Here is a 24,036-nt window from a genome sequence, read left to right on the forward strand (position 1 = left end):
CTTTGGCATTTAAAGTTAAATTACCTTAGGTATTTGATTTAAAACTGATTAACCTAAAGAAATATCTAGTTGCTACAGAGTAAAAGATAAGGATCTATGAACTGAGATCTAGCATCGATTGTGAAACTGACCCTTTTAAAGGGCTTGTTTCTCTGTGCTTCACTTTCTCTAGAAGGAAAATGGTCCTAGTAACTCTTATCTATTCCCTTCACCAGGAATTGTTACATTGTCTATTCTTCCTATTACTAGCATATCTTTAAAAAAAATGGTTTCTGCTTTATCAGTTAGATATTATTAAAAAACGTAAATCTCTATAAATTCATAAAATCAATGAACTATAAACATATTTACATGATATTAAAAATAACATATTTTTATATCCTTTTAAAGACATATTTTATGCTACATTTGGACATGTTTAACATCCTGTAATTTGCTAAATATCCTACAATTTTCCTCATTCATTTGACTTTTGTGAGAGGAAAAAAATAGCCTTCTGAAAGAAGTTAACATACATTATATGCTAGTAAAATATTTTAATGCCTCATTTGCTCCACATTTATTTATATGTTTATTGGCATGTTTATTTCCCCATTTATGTAAATAGTGTTTCTCTGTAGGAAGTTGGCAATAATCTCAATAGATACATGACTAGAACTCAACATAGTGGGTGATTAATCCTGGCTACCCATCAGAATCACCTGAGACACTTAAAAAAACAAAACTGATGCCCCAGTCCTACCTCAAACAATTTAAGTCAGTATTTCTAGGGCTGGAATTGGGACATCTCTATTTTTAAGAACTTCTCAGATATTCTACAAAATACTGGACCAGCACTTTTCAACACTGTCAAGGTCATCATAAACAAGGAATGTCTAAAAAACTGCCACAGATCAGAGGAGGTAAAGGAGACATGATAACTAAATGTTATGTGGTACCCTAAGTGAGATCCTGGAATAGGGAAATAATATTAAGGGAAAACTACTAAAATCCAAATAAACTGTGGAGTTTATTTAATAGTAATGTACCATTGTTGATTCCTTAGTTGTAACAAATGTATCATCTTACACAAAAACAAATGTCAACATCTTACACAATAGAGAAACTGGGTATATGGGAACTGTCTACTATTTTTGTGACTTTTCTGTAAATCGAAAACTATTCTTTAAAAAAGTTTATTTAGAACATCTGACTATATGCTAGAGAGTAAAAGATAAGGATCTATGAACTGAGATCTAGCATCGTTGTGAAACTGACCCTTTTAAAGGGTTTCTCTGTGCTTCACTTTCTCTAGTAGGGTTGAAGATCACTTACATAGTAATCTGCTTACAGTGTACCAGAAAACAAAAAGACTCTGTGAAATATTGAGCCCAATTGTCAATTGTCGGCATGTGCGTTCTTAAAAATTTGACACTCAGAAACCACGGGCTGCTTCATTAGGACCTTTAGGGAGATTACATTTCTACCGGCAGTTCCAGGGGAACACAAATAGACGAATGACAATACACTTAACTGTAACAATGACAATCCTGATAATTACTGGCTTCCAAAATACAACAATTTGAGAAAGACTGCTTAGTAGAGAATAAAAGGTAACAATAAATTTCTTAGTTTAGAAGCATAAGTTTCATTTTAATATCTATGAAAAATATAAATATGTGGATTAAATAGAATGTCTAATGTTTTCTCAGACCCCAGTGGTTTGAGAAAAGCCTACCTGGATTTACCCGGTCACACCTCTCTTTTCATAACCATTGCCATTTTAAGCATATTTGTCATCTGTGCAAATTTCTAGAGAAAAGTCAGAATTGTGTTTGAAGAAATCACTCTGCACAAGTAAACACTTGCCAAACAGCAAGTGCCAGGAGACGATGTTTCACAAAGCTCTTTTTAAAAATTATTATTATTATTATTTTTTTTTGCACACATTAGTTTGGTAAAAAACACATTATCTAATTTTTTTTGGCACACATCAATTTACAATCCGGAATCACCATGTGAGTCGAATTAACAAATGTATTAGCAACTTGTAGTCAACCAGAGTGCAGTTCCAGCTCCCTAACTCAATGGAATTTTAATAATTTCTCTTCTCTGAGTCTATCTCAGTTTCTCATCTGTAAAATGAGTAAAAGCAAGCCCCTTGCGGTTCAGATGTTGAGATTCGGTGGGAAGGACCTCGAGAAACAGAGCGGACGATTTCAGAATTTAGGGCTTTAGGTCTTGATGGGTGGATGGTACTGTGGAAGCTGTTTACTTGTTTGTGTTTCTAGAATCGGAAAGTAAAGCGAAAGGGATAGAAACGAGCGAATGGAAGAAGCAGAACAGACACCAGACAGAGACCAACTCCAGGGACTCTTCGGGACTTGCGGGGCAGGCAGAGCATTCGGTTGCTAGGCAGCCGCGCCTCCTGGGAGGGTGGGGGACCCCAGGGGCAGGTGTCTAACTCACTACCTTTTTGTTTAGCCGCGGTGCCGTCTTTTCAAAACCAATGAAACCTGTGGCCTTTAAAAGTAGACATCTTTTTGCAAGGCAAGCCTTGTAGCCGAGTTCTGCTTGAGGTTGTTTTTCTTTTTCCTGTTCTCAGGCGCGCTGCGGGCACCTCTCGGACAAGGCCCCAGCCGTCGCGGGTTGCCGGGCAGAGTCGGACGCAGTCAGCTCCTCGCTCCACGCCCACCGCTCTCCTGGAGCGCTGGGCCTTCGCTGGACGCACTGGCAGCTATGAGCTCGGAGATGGAGCCGCTGCTTCTGGCCTGGAGCTATTTTAGGCGCAGGAAGTTCCAGCTCTGCGCAGATCTATGCACGCAGATGCTAGAGAAGTCCCCTTATGACCAGGTACCGGCCAGCTCCCGTCAGCCTGTGCATCCTGACGCTGAGACTGCGGGGTCTGGGGCATATCCCAGCCCCGGGTGGGGAGGCCGGGGAGGAAGGCCCGAGGCGGGGCTGACCGTTCGGCCCTCGGAGGCACCCGGAGCGAGACCTTGTGGAGCTGTGGCTAGCGGGTCCGCTGTCCGCCACGTCCACGCGGATAGCAAGTTCTGTGCCATGACCGCCCCCTCCTCACAATCTTCAGCCTCTCCTCCCCTACACGTGTCCCAGAGTGAGAGCCCTGAATTTTACTTTGACGAGGAACTTTGATAATTCGTTTATACTTGCATATTGATGGGCTTTAAGCTCTCAGAGTGTGCGTTGTTAATTTCTAAAAAAAATGCATAAACAAAGATCTGTGACTCTCCACCTCCTGTTAACATAGCTGCCTTCTTCCTTTTGGATCGAACATGTGATCCTCCCACCTCATCTTTAGACTGTTGTCCAAGAGTGAAGGAGGCCATGAGTTTAGCCTGAGGCAAATATGCAAGTTAGAAGAATGAGAATCCAGGAGGGAGAAAGATACATTCATTATTTAAAAAATTACCTAGGCAAGGGAAGCTATAATTGTAGGAGGGAGAAATGGGAAAGAAAGGCTCCTTACATGAAGGAATGATGGCATTGATGAAAAGAGAACTTAAATAAACTAGAGTAATGTGTATAGCAAGTGGAAAAGGTGGTATACAATGTACGTGAGTGGTACAATTCTGGTGGGCAGGTGGCTCCTGGAATAGGCAAAAAAGGAGAAAATGGCAGAACAGAAGTAGCGCTGCGGCAGTTTGTCAGTGCTTTTAGTAAATGCGGAATATACCTACGTAGTTCTAGTTCCCTAGCTTTTCCTCTAGTGGTGTTGCCTTGGAGATGTTAGAAAAAATGGCAAATTGAGGGAGTTACAAAAGCGGAGGCCTGAGTGTGAATGCTGTTACTAGGCTCTGCCTCAGCTCCCAGCAAATGGATGATGGATGATAACCTGCTGAGATGAACATTTTGTCCTTCAGATAGTAACACCTCTCTTAGAACAGCCTACGTTAGTGGTAATGCAAAGCTAGGTTCTGTTGTTAGTTAACATTAATTAATAGGAGTATGTTTCTGTAGACAAGCATTTTTCCAAGGTTTTTTTTTTTTTTTGAGACAGAGTCTCGCTCTGTCGCCCAGGCTGGAGTGCAGTGGCGCAATCTCGGCTCTCTGCAACCTCCGCCTCCGAGATTCAAGCGATTCTCCTGCCTCAGACTCCCGAGTAGCTGGGACTACAGTTACGTGCCACCACGCCTGGCTAATTTTTTTGTATTTTTAGTAGAGATGGGATTTCACCGTGTTAGCCAGGGTGGTCTCGAACTCCTGACCTCGCGATCCGTCTGCCTCTGCCTCCCAAAGTGTTGGGATTACAGGCGTGAGCCACCGCCCCAGCCCCCAAATGTGTTTTTTGGCATAGTGATCTCATAGATATTGCTTAAAAAAATACACAATCAAATATGTTTGGGAATTGTGACAAAATATTGACCCGTTTACATTGGTACAACAGAAGCTTGTTAAGAACCTTTGATGTGGCCGGGCACGGTGGCTTACGCCTGTAAACCCAGCGCTTTGGGAGGCCGAGGCGGGCGGATCACGAGGTCAGGAGATCAAGACCATCCTGGCTAACACGGTGAAACCCCATCTCTACTAAAAATACAAAAAATTAGCCGGGCGTGGTGGCGGGCGCCTGTAGTCCAGTTACTGGGGAGGCTGAGGTAGGAGAATGGCGTGAATCCGGAAGGCGGAGCTTGCAGTGAGCCGAGATCGCGCCACTGCACTCCACACTCCAGCCTGGGCGACAGAGAGAGACTGTCTCAAAAACAAACAAACAAAAAAGAACCTTTGATGTGCCAGACATTGTTCTAGGCACAATGGTTTGCAGGAACTTTATGTGCCGTTTTCATTTTTCCATTGAGTTAGGGTAGTTTTCATTCTGTGTTCCACGAAACAGTAGTCCCAAGAGCTGTTCAGTGAGAAAAAGTTTCCTCATTAAATACATTTGGGAAATGTATGTTCCTTCTTGGAGATTCAGGATGCACCCTAACGGCTCTGCGTAGTTTTGAAGAAAAGGAAGCTAATTTTGCCTACTTTTGATTAATCCAAATAATTAAATAGTTGTGAAACTTATTTGACCACCGGATTCCTTTTTTTTTTTTGACCCAGGGAAAGGGTCAGATATCTTCACTGTTATCCTGGGAAGATGTTGGTACATCGGGAAATGTAGGCGAAGCAGCAGTATTTTTATTAATAGTTAAGATGCTCTAATCTTGAGTTCATAGTGACATTCAGTATTGCACCTATGAATTGAGATATCAGGACTTGGTATGTATTCATCTCAATGACCTTTCATTGAGTGCTTACTACAGACTGTGTATCCCTTATCCGAAATGCTTGTGACCAGACCTGAATAGAAGTTTCAAAAAAAGTTATTGTTTTATTTTTATGAGCAAGGGTTGATATGTTCAGCTGCAATATATATCAGAGTAGGTCTAAGAGAATCAGTACCAGATCTGGAGGAAATTTGATATTCTTTTCCTTTCTAATAATTTTTATTTGTTTTATTTGTTTTGTTTTGTTGAGGTAGTTTATTATGGTTGAACTGTATATATTGCCAGAATAATGAGTAGCATTTTACCAGGAATAGACGTTTAACTTGATGTCATCTTACCAGAGTTAGGTTTTGATACTAGGTAGGGCTATTGAAAAGTTTGCAGGGCTTACTCATGTTAGTCATTCTTTGACCTAACTTTAAACACTGTACTGTTATTACTCTATGTTTTTCGTAACACCAGTTTCTATATTTTGCACCCAGTTGTTATTTCATGTTGGAAATATTTCCCAGAATGATTTTTCCCAAGCTTGAAGGAATCCTGCCTTTTTCTTCATTAAAAAAATTAATATTTACGTTAGAGTGTTGATGCAATTAAAGAAGAGCTTTAGGAAGGAAGCTTAAGGAAGTTCCTTTGATTACAAGCTTGAAAATTATCTTTCCTTAGAACATGACTCCACGATGGCAGGTCTGTATGGTATCCCAAGCACCTGATGCAGAATCAGGCACACGGGGACTTTTGTTATGTATTTGCTGAATGAGTGCGTTGATCATGTTCATGTGTGTGTTTTGATGGAGTTGTTCATATTTGTCAGCTTCCTCTCTATGAAGGTCGTCCTAGTTGCTTGATGATCTTTGTCTTCCCCTGCCCCATCCTTAATTCTCAGCACCATAGGTTCTTAAATGTACGCTTACTTTTTCAAACAAATATAATTTCATTATGGGCATTCTTAATTCTTGTTTTGAGGGTCAGTTTTTAAAAATCAATTTTTAAAATTATTCCTGGGTTCCTCCAGGAGAGTGTTTCTAATAGTAATGATCATCACTGCTATCTCTTACAGTGCTTTCATTGTTTCGGTGGAGGAAGTTAAATGATGGAGAGATTCACAATCTATGAAAAGCTAACAGAAATGTGACCAGAGCAGGAGCAGATGGTCCTCTGCTCTGCAGTTAGCTGGTTCACCTTCATGCCCCTTTAGCCTCATGGGCATTTACTGAGGTTTTGACATTTGAGAGTACTTTTCCTCTGTAACTATTTGAATTACTGTTCTGTGCCACCAAACTGATTATAGTATGGAGTGAGTTTGAAACTCCTGAACACATAGAGGAGCCCAGAAATTAAAATATTTCTTCTGAGTGCCAAATGGATTCATTTTTGCTCTTACGTTTTCCCCTCCCCATTACAAAAGATAGTTTTTGTTTTTAATAATGTCATTTTTCACTTTTGGTTTTGCTTATTTTTCTCCCAGATGAGAAAAACCTCTCAAAAATGATAAACTGGTCCAGGGAGCTTCAAAAAGATAATATTTTGGTCCTGATACATTAGCCTATTGAGATGAAGGCCACCTCTAAGACTATTTCATATGCATTTATTTCACCTTTAAGGGATGCTATTTTGGTGTAGAATCATCAAAAGTCTTTAATTATTGCCTTGTATTTTCTATTAGGATTTCTGGATTTTATTTTTGATAGGCTAGCCAGAGAGGTATGATGTACTATGCAATAGCATGTTTCTTCAGAGTAATACATTTTAATTTGGCTACAAAAGAACTAAAGGGTAGATTAAATATAATAATATGGTGTTTGGTAATGGGGAAGAGTTCTTGAAGAATATGGGTTCTCAACTGCTTTTTCTAGACACAGAATGGTGAGGGACAGAGGCCAGCCGGGGTCTGTAAGCATGAAGAGTATTAAAGTTCAGATCTGTTAAGAATAAAGAAAGAAGGATAACTGATTAATTTATTATAATTTCCCTTTTTTGATTAAATATAGTAGGAATAACCAATTCATAGAGGAGCATTATCTTTTTCAAAGTGTTCTTTAAATTGTGATTGAAAAAGTGGTTAAAAGTTGTAAGATATAAAAAGAGGAAATGCAAAACAGTCCTCTCCGTACAGCACTGTGACCTAGAGAGAATGTTTGCTTCTGCAGCTCATGTTGATCATCCTGATTAGTTGCTTAATCTGTTTGCTGTTCTTTGTGTTCCATATGTCAGATTCATGGCTTTAAAACCAGTCCTGATTTTTAGCTCCATTATAATTAAACGGTTAATAAAACGTGAAGGTTTTTCAGGCAGTGGGATTTTTAAAAGACAATATGCTTTCATTAATGGGGTAGGTGTCTGGTAGATTTTCAGATTATTAAAATCGGTGATTCTGAGGGTGGGACCCATTAGCTCTGTATCAGAATGGGAGAAAGACTTTTTTCTAACTAACATTCTCATTTTGCCCCAATCTCTGCTTATAATGAGAGATGTTACAGAGAGGAGGGGGTTATTATTGTAAATAGTTTGAAGGAGGAGAAATGGCTGAAAATGACTGGCTTAGATGAAAGACATGAAACCAGGGCTCCCCAATGAGCTGTATGTTAGTAGTTGGTTGAGACAGTGATCTGGTGATCCAAGCCAAAGAACATATCGTGTAATTATCTAATTGGTTTCCTCTTTGGGGCCATGGAGACTTAGCCAGACTTAATCCTTTGACTCTATAGGCTGTGGGGAAGGTCATTTTATGAATTCGTATTCCTGCTGAATTACATAGATTACACTCCCACTTGGCTGCGTGGTCGCTAGAGCTCTCTAACTTTCTGAAGTCCTTCAATTCCTCTATTCTCTTAAACTTTTTCCTTCTTTTATTACTAAATTTTGAATAATGACTCAGCAGTTTAAGCATGGAGCTGAGGAGAGACTCATTAGCCAGCATAAGTAGTGGTGGTAATTAGAAAGTTGCATTCAGAATTATCTGGAGATTTAATTCCCTAAAGTAACAGAAACAAGCTAAGAAAATGCTGAACCCTAGGGTGGAAGGAAGGAAGCAAACAGATGTGACTTGAAGTTGATGCTAATGGGTATTTTCTGGTTCTAGGAAGTGGCACTCTACTTTCCATGTCCTGTTACCCACTTTGAGGGAGATTCAGAGGAAGTTTTAATTTGATCTTCCATCACTGGGAGTCAGTTCTGAGTTCTGAAAGGGGGAGTAATAGATGGTTTGGTGCTTCTGTTAAGCTTATACTGAATAAGTATGATAATATATGTGAAAGAACTATAAAAGTTGTGAAGTTTTCTTAAAAATGCAAGGTTTTATTATTAGTCCTTAAGATTCTCCTATGAGGTAGGTACTATTGCTGTAATTTGAGAAGGTAATGTAGATTATATGACTTGTTCAAGGTCATGCAGCTAAGTGGCTCCCTGAGGGTCAAGCCTAGCCCATGTCTTCTGACTCTAGGGCAAAGCCTGGAGCTTTCTGCTCAACTGCGTTGATAACTGTAGAAACAGTTTGCTAGACTAAGTGAAGCTGCATGGGTGGATTAATTTAAATCACAAAACTACAACTGAGAGCGACCCAAAGAGGAAAGGCTCAGTGATTTTTAAAAAAGAGTTTTCCCGTATCTCTAAATTAAAACATTCTGACTCTTTTCCTTCATAGTCCTGCTCCTGATGGATCTCCACAGAGCCATGCCTGTCCTTGGTCTCTCCACATCCTACGGTAGTCTGTGTTCCATCCTTGCTGTCATCCCACATACTCAGCAGAGTCCTGCTCTGGGCCCAGAGTGTCTAGGTTCAAATACTGCCTCTATACCTTTGAGATAAGAGACCAACAGGACTTGTTTTCTGGTCACAACATGGCTGACCAAAACAGGATCTAGTCTAGACAAGATAAAGTGAAGAAACCAGCAGATGGCAAGGAAAGTGACCCCTCACTGCCCTCACTGCTCATCAGCAGAACACCCTCCCACCAGCCGCCATGACAGTTTAAAAGTGCCATGGTAATGACGCAGAAGTTACCACCCCTTTCCATGGCAACAACCCATAAGTTACGGCCCCTTTCCTAGAGTTCTGAGTTCTAAATAGTTCTAAATAACCTGTTCCCTAATTTGCATTGTCCCACCCCTTGATTTGCATGTAATTGAAAGTGGGTTTTCATGAGTATAAATACAGTTGCCAAGAGCCCATAGTTGCTGATTCTGGCCACACTGCCTATGAGTTAGCCCTACTCTGCAAGGAACAGTACCAGCCAATAAAGGATTGCTGTCTGATACCACTGACTCACCCTAGAATTATTTCCTTGGCAGAGCCAAGAACTCTCCTGGGCTAAGCCCCAATTTTGGGGCTCACAGGTCCTGCAATATCTTGCTGTCAGAGTGTTCTCATCTGTAAATGGTGATGATAGTATACCTATACCTCAGAGGGTTGTTATAAGGCTCATGAACATGTGGTAAGTGATAAAAAAATGTTAGCTGCTATTGTCTGTATACCTACAGATATTTGCATGCAGGATTCTGTCATCTATATTTTTCTTAAAGGATTGCTGGGAATCTGGAAAGCATTTGTGAGGAAGATGTCCAGTGAAATGGATGGTGAAAGGATGTTGAATATAGTTCATAAATCATTGGCACTCAATAATTTCCAGAATAATCTCCCCCTTCTCTGACTCTCTTATCTTCCACGTCTTCTGCTTTTCTTTTGTTCACCCAAGTCACCTATAATTGGACCATAATGTGAATATAGTATTTGACACATTGTATTGTAATTTAGGTGCCTCCCCCTGTAGAATGTTGTGGAATTAATGTGTTCTCGGCCTCATACCCACTTAGGCCTGGTCTCCATTTTCCATCAATGTAATCCCTCACCTGTCTCTGCACCTCCCTACTTACTAGGCCTCTCATTTTCTCCTCTGACCTTCACATTGATGATTTCCCATAATTTCCCTACACACTCTTCATCCACATGATCAGCCCTAAATGTATCCCTGAAGGGCAGAGGAACAAGACAGAGAGATCGCGAAGACCTTCCTCCGTGAGCAGAAATCCCCTGGGGCTGAACTGGTGGTTTCATTTTGTGTCACTGGAGGAATCTACCTGCTGTTGGCAAATCACAGCATCCAGCATCAGTGACTTCTGTCTCCTTTACCTGTTTTTTCCTTTTCAAGCATTGTCTACAATCACCTCCAGTAAACTTTCTCCCCCAGTTTTCTATAATATATTGGATTTATCTTGTATCTCTCCTAAACTTTACCTTTCATTCCTGCCTTAATTATGTCCAACTCTTTTTTTTTTTAATCTCCAAGAGGCACTGGCAAGAAGGAGCATTTGATTCCCTCAACCGTTTGTGTGACCTTAAACGTATTACTTAACGTCTCTGAATTTGTTTCCTTATCTGTAAAGTAGATAATAATACCTGCTTTCCTCAGATGGTTGTTATGAGACTCAAATGAGATAATGGGCTATAGAGATATGTATACAAGTAAACAGAAGAAAGAAAGAATAGAATGTGTTACTTCTTTCATCTGGCATGTCATTCCCTGGATTGGTGTGTTTCCTTAGGTTTGGACTGTATTTAGGAAATCTGTACTTTTTCCACATCCTTGGTAGGTGCACTGGAGTTGAAAACCTCCAATTGCCATGTGTTCTCTAGTTGCTGTTTTGTGTTCGGTTCAGTTGATTGCCACATCTTCTGTAACTCCCATCCTTTGGGGCCATCATTTTCTAGCCTAACTTAACCTTTTCCTCTTATGTTCCTACCATGTGTCATGTTAAATAAATTGCCTGTCCTTGCATGGTGACCATATGGTTTGCACATTGCTTGTACCAATAATATATTCTTAAAAAATATTTGAGGTGTTCTTTTTGGATTTAGAGCTGTAGAAAGCAAGGATCTTTTTTCCTTTTTCTGTTTCTTAGTACTTTCCCCAGTAAAACAGATTGAGTGCTCAACAGACACTGCTGACTAGACAGACATGTAAGTGTAGATGTTTTATAAATAAATTTGTTATAAGTCTGATTTTTTTAACCAGTGGGTTTCTATTTAATTTGTATAGAAAAACCCAGATGCTGAGTTTATCTGAAGGGGTTGTATTATTTGGATTTTCCTTCTTCTCCTTAAGTGATTAAAGTCTGAATGTTTTAACCACCATGAACTTATTTTTGAATAAAAGGAAATATTTCTTTGGTATAGTTATGGAATTATTCTCAATTTCTGATATATTGTGTGTTCATTAAACAAGTAGTTATCTTCTCTTTGCACTTTGAATGAGGTTAGATTAATTACAATTTTCTGATCATTGAAAATTTAGCATTCTTCAGCGTGTATTCATTTTACACAACTCTCGAGAACACTTCTGTAGGAAGACTAAAGTTAATTTTTTGGATTTTTATTGAATGACTTAGAGTTCACCTACAAATACTTGGTTGGTCATTAAGACTTTTTATTTTAGAAACTGTATTTCTTAAAACTGTTTACTGCCTTCTTAATGCTTTCCAGGAACCAGATCCTGAATTGCCAGTGCATCAGGTAAAGAAAGGTTTAGCTGTAACCTTTAGTTTAGAGAATTCTTTAATGCTATTGCTTCGTTGTTGCTATAGATTAGAAAATTTGCTGCATATCTTCCTGTGGGTTTATAAAATTAGCCATATCTGTCAGACATTCTGTGCCTTCTTATGTAAATAAATGGTTATATTTTCAATACTTTTATGTATATTGATAGCCTTGTAGAACTAATAGTGCACTCTACTCATTGGGACTTGGAGCTTAAATGGAAATGACCAAGATGGATTAGAAGAATAAGAAAAATGAAGGAGGTGAGGGGAACCAAGGGCTTAGAAAGGGAGCAAGAGAGTCAGCGGAATGACAAATGTCTGAACGACTGTGATGGATAGGATGGCATGTCTTGAGTCAAGAGTGGACTCCACTTGGGAAGGTCTTGGTTTTAACTGACCTGGTGGCTCTAAGAGGGAGGAGCCTGCCACAGTGAGGGAGGAAGGAAGGGACACTGACCATACAGTCACATCGACCAAATCAATTTGGGTAGGGATAGGAGGCAGCTAGAGCCTTGCTAATGGATAAAACACAAGGGAATGAATTGGGAGGAAACCCTGGGAGAGAGGAGGGGGGACACCTGGCCAGTGATAATTTTAGTCCAGGAGAGTTGCCAGTGAGTCTGGGACTAAGGAGAGAAGTTGTGCAGACTTATAAATCAGAGAGCTTAAATGTTGCCCGGTGTTTGCCCTACCAAGCGAGATGGAATGTTAACAGGGTTTTTTTTAGGTAAATAAAAGACTTGAACCTTATTAGGGGTTCATATGAGTAATCAGCAAAGCTTTTAGAATAGAAAGCAATTTACAAAGTACTCTTATGGAGGCTTGTGTAGTATTAAACACACACTGTAAATAGGTTAAAATGTGGCACTGTGTTCTCTAAAAGGCTGACATTTGTCTTTTGGATGTTCATAATCTTGATTTACAAACTGATAGATGGGGCAAAACTATTTTTTTTTGCATAGTATGGGTACAAGTCATTCAAGAAGGATCAAAGTTATAAATACTGTGGATTTTGTTCTCAGGAAATTTGGAAGATTTTGGTTAAAATATAAAACGTCAATAATTTGCATTGTAGAAATGGTTTTAAAACTATAAATGGCATTTAAGAGCTTTAAACTAGCACGAGGACTTCATGAAAAATCTGTATTTGGCATTATTTTCCAGTTCTGTTTGTATAGACTTAATTATCCACTGGATAATGATACAAAAGGGAACAAGCCTGACTAGATTCTTTTGGCCTTACTATTTACACTTTTGGAATTTCTTATTTTTGCACACTGTTATAACTTCAAAAGGAATGAGGCTATATACAATAACAATTCAGTATCTTGTGCCTAAGTTTTCATTTTCATAGAGTAGGCAGAGTGTCCATAGTTACTGAGTCTTATGATGTCTAAATCAGGTCAGACAGACTGTTCCTTTCATAGCCTTATTCTAATAATAACATAAAATTGTTTCTTACATGCTTTAAACTACTGGCCTTGCATTCTGTATTAAGAGTAACAGAATAATTTAAACATGCTTTGCTCAGTCAGCAGAGTTTTAACCCCTTCATATGTTTATTTTTATAACTAAAACTGAACTAGTGTCACAGTGGATGGAATGAGTGAGTCAATATTTTCCTGATGTTTGCTGGCAAGTATCTGCCTCAGGAGTAATGTCCTATAGACTAACTCAGTTGGTGAATGAGATGGGATTGTGTTTCACAGATATAAAGGAAAAATTGATATGATTATTCATTTGGTTTGGGAGAATCTGTGCTTTTCCCTTAAAAAACAAAGTTCCTAAAGCATCAATTCTTATTTTTATTGATATTATGGTACTTCTAATACATAAATATTTAAATAAATTTACATAAACTATTTTTTTAAACTGTGTGACCCTCCCATTTGTTAATAAGTAAACATCTGATAAGGCAAATTTATATTTTTATTTAGTTTCAAGGGGTATTTTGGGATTACTGTGTATGCTTTGTTATTCATTTTATTTTAATCACTGATTAGTTTTAAACTTTCTTTTGGTTTGTTTTTTTAAAGCAGGCAGAGGATTTTAGGGCTGTAAAACATACTTGGCTTGTTTCCAAAGTAAAAAAAAATTATTATTTTTTTAAAGCCAAAGCTCCTTCTGCTGTTTTCATTAAAATCTCAAGAATTGTTCACATTGCCAGGAGCAGTTCTTTGAAAACAGTCTGATGTTTAATCAAGCAGTGATATGTGATTTTCAAGGTCATTTTTGTTAGGACAGAAGAGAACTCAGGAAGATTAATTTTCTGAAACACTGATAAAATTTAAAATTGAATAACAGTCTGAGTAGATTTTATTCTAGAACTGTAAATATCAAAAATTCATACCATTGTTTCTTAAGAATTATATTTTAGAAATTAAATTAATATTTATCTATCCTTTTGAAAAAGTGGATTCTTATGGAATAAAAAGTTTAAAAAGATATTCCTAGCCTTGGTGCAGTGGCTCCCACCTGTAAACTCAGCACTTTAGGAGGCCGAAGCAGGAGGATCACTTGAGGCCAGGAGTTGAAGACCAGCCAGGGCAACAAAGTGAGATCCCATCTCTGCAAACAAACAAACAAACAAACAAAGCTGGGTGTGGTAGTACACACCTGTAGTCCTAGCTACTCTGGAACCTGAGCCCTGAGGTGGGAGGTGGAAGGATGACCTGAACTCTGGAGGTTGAGGCTGCACCACTACATTCCAGCCTGGAAGACAGGGTGAGAACCTGTCTTAAAAAAAAAAAAGTTCCTATTTGACTTCGACTTCGGAAGTATTTATTCATATTGCAGGGAAGGAAGAGTGGATTTTCTTTTCTATATTTTGCTTAGCCTAATATAAAAAATTTGTAACTCTTTAATATTTAAGAGGTCATTTGGGGGGATGGATGTCAAGAATCATGAAGAATTGGACTATGAAATAACAGTATGAACTTGAAAATAGTTAAAAGTAAAATATATTAATAACTAACTATATAAATGCTACTGTAATGATAAAACTTGATGTTTAAAACTTGACTTAAGGCCAGGCGTGGTGGCTCACGCCTGTAATCTCAGCACTTTGGGAGGCCAAGGAGGGTAGATCACCTGAGGTCAGGAGTTCGAGACAAGCCTAACCAACATGGTGAAGCCCCATCTCTACTAAAAATACAGAAAATTAGCTGGGCGTGGTGGCACGCGCCTGTAATCCCAGCTACTTGGGAGGCTGAGGGAGGAGAATGGCTTGAACCCAGGAAGTGGAGGTTGCAGCGAGCCGAGATTGTGCCATTGTACTCCAGCTTGGGTAACAAGAGCAAAACTCCATCTCAAAAAGTAAATGAATAAATAAATAAATAAACTTTATTTAGATAGGACTCCAAATCATAGTTTTGAAGCCTCATTAGCTTCTCATTATCAGGATAAAAATTTACATACCTTACTGTGGCATACAGTATCCATCACCTGGCTCCTGACTTTTTCTCCGACCTCTTCCCTCATTCTTCACCTACATTCAATTCTCCTAGAGTTTCCAAACATGCCATAGGCTCTCTAGCTAGCCTGCCTATTGTCCACTTTGCCTGTCCGCTGGGCCCAATTCTTCACTTCTACCCTTCCTTCCACTCCCAGGTAGCTGGACACATTTCCTCTGTTCTATCACACACTTCTTTTTGTTTTTCATTTTTGTTATTACATTTTTCCCATTACATGGAAATTCTTTCCAGTTAGAACTAGGACTATAATTTACTCCTCTTTGTATACTCAGGATGTAGCATGCAGTAGGTGCTCCCTAGTAATATGGGAATGAACAAGCAGAGCCCATGTCATGCTTTACTGTTCCAACAGAAAATGCTGCAGTCCTTCCTGTCCACCAGAGAGTGCTGAGCAAAGAATGCTGTTTTGAAAAATCAAAGCTGTCAGATACTTGCAGGGCAGTATGACCTGTAGAGATTTAATATAAATCAGTATTGCCTATTTCCATCTTTGAAGTTAAATTAGAACATCAGCTCAAGCCACTGAGGACTTCCCCGATCCCTGGAACAGTTGTATAGATATGATATTGTTCCTGATCTTTGATGAGTGAAAACCTGAGATTTTTTTCTATACTTTGGTGGGTCTCACAGTTCCAATTGGAGTTCCAATAGGAATTGTTTTTTTTTTAAATTTTTTTACAAATAAGTTAGTTTTTTTGAGTCTATATTCTACTCATCTAATTGTGTTAAATTCATACATAACATTCAAAACAGTTTGTTCTAAATTTTTAAATAATCCAGTAAACCTCAACCAGTAAAGTATAAGCCAAAAGCCAATCATCTAACCAAATGTAATTTCACTTTGGGAACCTAAATATGTTGTAGAGGCAGCCATCTTTATTCCCATTAAAATGAACGCATGACGTTATTCTTTTTTTTTTTTTTTTTTAAATGTTCATAGAATGCATTCCGATTACTTGAGCTCACAAAAGGATCTTTGCTTTCCAACATCTATAAAACCACACACTTGTCACCTGTCATATTTCATCCAGTAGGTGATGTGTTCAGGGAAATTAGGATCCATGTTTTAATCTTCTCAGGTTTCCTTATCAGAACCTAGCCTGATGGTATTTAATTAGGGGGTGCTCAATGAATATATATACTGAATGCATCTTGAGTTCTTTATGTGGGGACTTTCTGGACCTTCTGTAGCTCTCACCTGTTCCTTTCGCAGTCCATTGGTCTTCATTGAGCCTGCTTCACAGCCATATATTCCTAGTATACTGAGCCTAATCCCTCCCCAAATTTCCCTTGCTGCTACTTCCTCTAGGCTCTAGAGTCACTAATATGCTGCAGCTTCAAGAGTTGCCTTCTTTTCACATCCTCCACAGCACACCAAGCTTTATTGTCTTCTGCCTCTATTCTGTAGTAAAGGAAAGGCAGAAATTTCAGATAAAACAATTTCGTATGTTTAATAAGAAATTTAATTGTGTACATGTTTACATGGAATTTTTCAAGGTAAAGCAAAGCTGATAAAATATTTTCCAGTTTAGATTTTTTAATTACCTTTTCCCTTTCTTTCATTATCTAGCAGGTTTTCTACTGACTAGATCACAAAGCAACCAGTGTTGTTTCGTTATTGGAATTGGATAAATTGATCTTAGTTCAGTTCAACCAACATTTCTTGAATACCTACTGTCCACAAAAACCATAGATATTACGGAAAATTCCAAAGTGAACAAGCTATAAAAGCTTGCATTCTAGGGAAGGAAGAGCTAACATATACCCAAATAATTAGAGTGTTTTTCAAATATGGTTAAGTGTGTAATAATAGAGGCATAAAGAGAAGTCTCTGTGAGAAAGACAAGAGCGTGTAATAGGTTTAGAACTGGAAAATCAGGGAAGGCTTTATAATAAAGGACTTGACCTTGAAGGAGGAAGGCAGAAAGAACAATGTGGTTGTAGCTTTATTCATTTGTTTTCAAATTATTATTTTAGTAAAATTTTCTCTAAAGGTCTGTCTTTTTATTTATAAAAAGGAGTGTTAGAAGACTACCAGGTAATTACCCCACTTTTACTTACTATATAATTGATACATTGGTTGTTTCTTGATTAATAATGATGCCTTCTTGTGTCAGTTTTTGACATGGCCCTTTAAATTAAAATAATGTGTTAAGAGGTAAACATGTTTAATATAAAATGAAATAACAACAATGAAGGATGGCTATTTCTATAAGCTGTGTAGTATTTCTAATGCTATTTTAATATATGTTTTATTTATCCGTGGTTTTTAGGCAGCTTGGATCTTAAAAGCAAGAGCACTAACAGAAATGATATACATAGATGAAATTGATGTAGATCAGGAAGGAATTGCAGAAATGATGCTGGATGAAAATGCTATTGCTCAAGTTCCACGTAAGTATTGGGTTTTCAGTTAAGTTAATGAAATACCATTAAGAGGAAGAATACTGTGTATAAGAGGAATATATATATAAACATCATAGACATGAAACAAAAATGATGAAAAAAACATTACTTCAAGTAAATGGCTTCTGTTCTGCCTTATAGTACAAAGGCTTTTTCCCCACAATTCAGTTATCTTAAACTTAAGGTATGAGATTGATGTATAACAATTTTCTAATACAAGCTATATTATGCATTTTAGAAATAATTTATACCTATGTTCAACTGCTGATCATATGGGAAAAATTTATAAAAGTACATTCTATTTGAACTACTTGTCTAATATATCAGAATATTGTTTATCTGGGAAGTATCCAAACAACAGAGGTGTTCTAAGAGGACTTTAAAAAAAGATCATTCGAAAACATCACTTTATTCTTATAATCGAACATGATTTGCTCTAAGTCATAATGTGAGGTAATGAGGTGATATGCTGGGCTGTGAGTGTCTGTTGGGATTGTCACAGAGGCACAGTCCCCAGCTTGCAGATGTGGTGGTACAAATGGTATTGGATAATGGCTGGTCTGAGTGCAGTGGTGTTTACAACTAATTGATCACAACCCATTACAGATTTCTTTGTTCCTTCTCCACTCCCACTGCTTTACTTGACTAGCCTTAAAAAAAAATGGTATTGAATAATAACCAGGACATATGGTGGTCTTGCTGGTAATTATAGTCCTCAGTCATTTATATCTTTTGGAAGGTAATAGCTATTTTAAACCTTCAAATAGAAATTGAGAAAAAAATACATATTTTTATGTTAAAATATGTTTCTTTACCATTATTTTGTTCTTTTAGAGTTAAAAATATCTAAATTCTAGATATTGTGGGTAAATTATCTTTTATTGGGAGAAGTTTGTATGAGAAATAATTGAACTATGAGGATAGAACCATTATTTTGAACTTTGGAGCCTGTTAGTCTTGAGTTTAAATCCCAGCCCTACTAATAGGTTGACCTGTTTACTTAATTCTGTGAACCTTTGTTGAATGGGTTAATACTACCTACTTTACAGACTTAATGTGAAGATTAAATGTGATGACATAAGTAACATGATAGGTACTCATTAAATATTAGTCTGAAATACATTTCCCTAAAATATATTTCTTGCTAGTAATGTCTTTTTCACCAGGCCAGCACAATTCTGAAAATTGTATTAGCTTACAGTTTTTACAGATTAATAGATAATATATAAATTGAATTAGCCATCTTGTCTCCTAGGCCCTGGAACGTCTTTGAAACTCCCTGGAACTAATCAGACAGGAGGGCCTAGTCAGGCTGTTAGGTATGTACTTCTGCTTCATATCCTCTGCCACTAAATATTGATTGGACCGTATGAGAGTCTTTCCTCAAATGATCGTCTTTGTATTATAACAATTTATAATCTTCACAGGCCAATCACACAAGCTGGAAGACCCATTACAGGTTTCCTCAGGCCCAGCACACAGAGTGGAAGGCCAGGCACTATGGAACAGGCTATCAGAACACCCAGAACCGCCTACACAGCCCGCCCTATCACCAGCTCCTCCGGAAGATTTGTCAGGCTGGGAACGGTAAATTCTATCAGCTTTCCCATAGTCTTGTATTACTTTGGTATTGCCAAAGTAGCTTTATATTATGGTACATCATTTTCCCCTGTTGTTATAGTGGGGAATTATATGGAAGATTTTTGAAGGTGATTCTTTTTATTTATGTTGCCTTTATATTTTTATGCATATTAAACTTGTTTACGTTTCAAGAGAAAGTTTCAGATCTCTTGTTCTATTGTTTTTCCTCTGTAGGCTTCCATGCTTACAAGTCCTGATGGACCATTTATAAATTTATCTAGACTGAATTTAACAAAATATTCCCAGAAACCTAAGTTGGCAAAGGTATGTACTTAAAATGATTTTGAGTTATGAAGTAATATTACACGTATGATGATAATGACAAATTAGAAAATGAATGAAAACCTGTGAAGGAAAGGCCATGTCTTCATTGAAGTGGAAATGTTTTATATGTAAAATTACTCTTAGTCTTCGAGTTAATTGAGTTAAGGAAAGTCAGTCAGAAATAAAGTACATATACCATTATTATAGGAAATTCTTTTCCCTTGATAAAGAGTAGTAATTTATAACAAAGAAAGCAGGTATGCAGCATCATCTTTGTAGAATGAAGCTTAAGAAGTCATCTGTATATGTACGTATTTTTTTCTTTTTTAGCTTGGACTATTCTCAGAGAAATAATTTTCTATCCTTGTAGGTTTTTAGGACTGTCAAAGGATGATAAAAATTATGTAATTATTAGTTTTTTATAAATTATTAGTAATTTATAATTTTATATTTATTTATATTTATATTATATATATTTATTAGTAATTTTATAAATTACTAATAAATTAGAAATTTTATAAATTACTAATAAATTATTAGTAATTTATCAGGCATCTCAAAAAGGATTACTCAAACCACATAGTGGCATGCCAACTACATTAGTAATTATCACTACTCAAAGATTAAATGCTCCTTTAAATTAAAGAGAAAATGAGAGGCAGAAGGAGAGGGAGAAAGGGAAAGAGAGGGAGAGGGAGAGAAAGAGAAAAAGAAAAATAAAGAAAGGTGTCCATGACCTTTTCAGTATATAAACCTTGAGGGTGAGCTTGCAATAATTCAGAGACAGGAGCACTTATCTTCCGGAAACTAGTTTAAGCCTAGCTCAGGTTTTTAGCTGAAATCTCTGAGCATAAGTGCTGAGCTCATTCCTAATCTCAGTTCTAATGGTGTTTAACGTATGTGTTTACTGAATACCAAACACTCTAGAGAAAATTAAAATGGACACTAGCTGTACAGACTTAAGTTTAAGTCTGAAAAAAAGATGCCATTTGGTAGACAGGGAATTAGCCAGTAATAATGCTGCTGATTTTTTTCTTAAATTCTTGTTCAGCAGCAATCCTGTTGACTTCATTTAGTAAAATTGTAAAGCTATCCTTACTTCCCTTTCTTTTATGAGAGTGGAGTATTGAAAGCGACTCATATGGAATATCTGGTTCCCTACCCTTTAAGGCCACTTAATTGAAGGGACTGTCTGGCTAGTTGATACCATTGCTATTTTTTGACCAGAGAGTCAGTCAGTGGAAGGATTTTTCTCAATTAAATTAAGATGCATCCAGGACAGATCTGGTCTGTTACTAGATTTAGCCTGAACTAGATTTTGTGCTTTTTTATGTGTTGTAGAAATAATGCCAGGTTTTTCTGTCTTTGGTCCGCAGCTTGCCTTGACCCACCAGGAGTCATTTTTAATATAGGCATATTGCTTGGGATGTCTAGGGTGACTCTATGACACTGTCTTTGATGCTGTAACGTCATTTTCATGGCAGTAGTAGCACCAATTGCACTCCTAACTTTTGTTTCTTTATAACAGAACAAATGGAGGGATTGTTATAGGTGGTTTTTTTTTTTTTTTTAAAGAAAGGCCTTGTCTTGATTTTTTTAAAAAAATTGGTTGCCTCCAAGTCTTCTTTGTTAGTAACCTTGATATTTTCCAGGGATGTTAGCCTCTTTGCTAGTGTAACATGATGGTATTATGGAAAAAGGTAGTACCAATAAGAGTAAATGCTTATTTGTTTAGAGGAGTTGAGGGAAATATTGGAAATAATTGTTCTTAGCCCTGGCTGTACATGAGAGTTATCTGAGGGCTTTAAAAAATATAAGGTCAGGGCTTTGCCATCCCCCCCAACTCTGATTTAATTTAAGTGGTCTGATCTGTGCCCCATCGCCAGGTGATTCCAATGTCCAGCTTGGCTGAGTAGCACCCTGCTAAAGAAACCTGAATATTCTGAATCATAGAGTTACTATGAATACCATATAAGGAGAAATAGCTTTAAAAATTAAGCAAAAAACACCCTGCTTTACCCTTGTACTCTACTTTGTTTCAGTAGAAACTTCCAGTTTTTTTATGTCTAAATTGTCATGATTAATATCATAATCACCGTATAATATATGTAGAGAATATAAAGAATTGTCTGCATCTGTTTTATGACAATCCTGAAGTTGGTCTTTAAGAAATAAACTTTTCAATTGTCTTTCTAATAAAATATATGATGGGGAAAAAAGGTTTAATTCTTTGAGCATTCCAGTTTGTATTCTGCTAAAACCAGAATCAGTTGTAAATAGTAATATTTTAAAATGAGTGATTGTAACAAAAGATAGATAGGCCCTTTTATCTATAAATCCAGGGCTTTAGAGTGCTTTTGTTAATGGCACATTAAAAAAAAAAAATCTAATGTATTTTTGGCACTTTTTTCTTCACAGGCTTTGTTTGAGTATATCTTTCACCATGAAAATGATGTTAAGACTGTAAGTTTTGAATTCATGCTATTTTCTTTTATTGTAATTTTTCTGACTTTGAAAGTTTAGATCCTGAAATATTCTATTTCTGACCTTATAAACAGATAAAATTATTAAAGATTGGAGAATTACTAATACTTTAAAATCCACCCTCAGTTTCAGTGGGAAAATGTGCATAAATATACAAGTGGTAAGAACTATGCGTGGCTCATAGAGTATGTAGATAGATCTCCAATAAATAGGAAGATACAGGTAATTGAGAATACTGCATAACATGCTTGTGTTAAAGTTATAGTTTTTATGCTAATGGTGTTGTTGATCTGTTTATTTCCTTAGTCCATATAGTATATTATAGGTTTACTAATGCGTATTTCTGTTATTTTTGTGGCGTGTCCTTTTCCCCATCATTAACGTTTTATGATCAAAGATTTCAAACATACAAAAGTAGAGGGAATCATCTTCATAGCCTCTTAACAGAGAATTTTAAAGTTATATGCGTATGACTTCTCAAATTGTTTTGATTTTTGCATACTTATATGCAAATGAACAATAACGGAACAACTTTGGTCAAATCAAATGCAGTTCATTCTACAGTGTCTGATTGCATGTTTTCTCATTTTCCTGTTAGTTCCAGGAAAAAGGCTTTATATCCGTATATTAAGCAGTTAGGAAAATAAAAATGTTTTCCTTAATTGTGTTTTCTTTTTTTCTTCTTCTTTTTTTTTTTTTTTTTTTGAGACAGAGTCTCACTCTGTCACCCAGGCTGGAATGCAGTGGCATTATCACAGCTCACTGCAGCCTTGACTTCCAGGCTCAGGTGATCCTCCCATCTCAGCCTCCCAAGTAGCTGGGACCACAGGTGTGTGCCACCATGCCCAGCTGTTTTTTTTTTTTAATTATCTGTACAGACATGCTCTCCCTATGTTGCCCAGGCTGGTCTTGAATTCCTGGCCTTAAGTGATCCTCCTGCCTCAGCCTCCCAAAGTGCTGGGATTACAGGTGTGAGCCACCATAGCCATCCCCTTAATTGTGTTTTCTATGTGTCAACCACTAGCTATACACTAGGAGAACTAACAAAAAATATGATACTTTTTCCTGCCTCTACAAGCCATGTAATCTAGCTGAAGAAATAAAATGGACATAAATGAAATAATTAAAGAGATAATTGTCAGACTGTGAAGTTGTTACCAAGTAGGAAAGGGAAAAATTCAGAAGGGATGATACTAGTAAAGATCCATGAAATAAGTAGAATGTATGGAAAGGAGGAAAAAGAAATGTAAAGAAAGGGCAAAAACAAGAACGAGATATGGAATGATCAATAAATAGGCCTTATCCTAGAAAATGGGAGTTCCACAGAGACATTTTAAAGAAGGAAGTGACAGAACTTGATGATAAATTTGATGCTAGGGACAAAGGAAAGACAGACAGGTCAAATCTTCCTCCTGGAGATGCTGTGAGAAGAGTGATAGTTTTATTGGCAGAAATGGGATAATTAGGGAAGGAAGTCAGTTTGTAAAGAAGCTGACTAAGTGACCTGAAGGCGTTTTGAGCTTGAAATGACAAAAGGCTATCTAAGTGGAGATACCATTGCATGTGTTGGGAGATGTGACATTGAAATGCAGGGGACAGCCTGGGCCACATATACAGAATGTGGTGTTCATAAGTGTGGTTATGTAGGGAAAAGAAAAAATGAAGGTTGGGACAACTGAGAAACCATGCACATTTCTGTAAATAAAAGTCAGCCATTTTAACTTCATTAAAAAGCTGGTGAGAGGCTTTCAGCATGATGATATATAAAATTATATGGTCAAACTGTAATTAAAAAGCATTAGAATGCTATTCCATTTCATAAATTAGTAAATCTCAAATTACTAGAGTATCATAAAGTGATACTCTTGTATTTGGAAGATTAATGCATATCAGGGGCATCTGTTCTTTCATCCAATATATGTTTGAACCACAGTTCCAGCCCTGAGATAACGCAGTGAAACAGATGACAAAGTCTCTGCTCTTTTAGAGATAATATTCTGGTTGGGCAAGTAATAGAAACAAAAG

At 37.3% G+C, this 24,036-nt stretch overlaps 1 protein-coding gene across 4 annotated transcripts in view; it reads left to right on the forward strand.

Moving 5' to 3' along the window:
- The first annotated feature begins 997 nt into the window (after nt 1-997).
- The window catches only part of TTC8 (tetratricopeptide repeat domain 8), a 61,174-nt gene continuing 38,135 nt past the window's right edge, over nt 998-24,036 (forward strand). For 2 of the 4 annotated variants that reach the window (XM_054447784.2, XM_054447778.2), the window contains exons 1-6: nt 998-2,832; nt 17,490-17,610; nt 18,878-18,941; nt 19,050-19,209; nt 19,438-19,527; nt 21,946-21,990. In XM_054447784.2, coding sequence (XP_054303759.1) covers nt 2,719-2,832; nt 17,490-17,610; nt 18,878-18,941; nt 19,050-19,209; nt 19,438-19,527; nt 21,946-21,990 — 594 coding nt within the window. In that variant the 5' untranslated portion in view covers nt 998-2,718. Of the gene's footprint in view, nt 2,833-14,331; nt 14,468-17,489; nt 17,611-18,877; nt 18,942-19,049; nt 19,210-19,437; nt 19,528-21,945; nt 21,991-24,036 lie in introns of those variants that run through there. The other 2 variants (XM_054447781.2, XM_054447780.2) reach the window with 2 other exon arrangements.

This window comes from Pongo pygmaeus, chromosome 15, assembly GCF_028885625.2.
Source record: "Pongo pygmaeus isolate AG05252 chromosome 15, NHGRI_mPonPyg2-v2.0_pri, whole genome shotgun sequence".
In the NCBI taxonomy this organism is placed as follows: domain Eukaryota; kingdom Metazoa; phylum Chordata; class Mammalia; order Primates; family Hominidae; genus Pongo; species Pongo pygmaeus.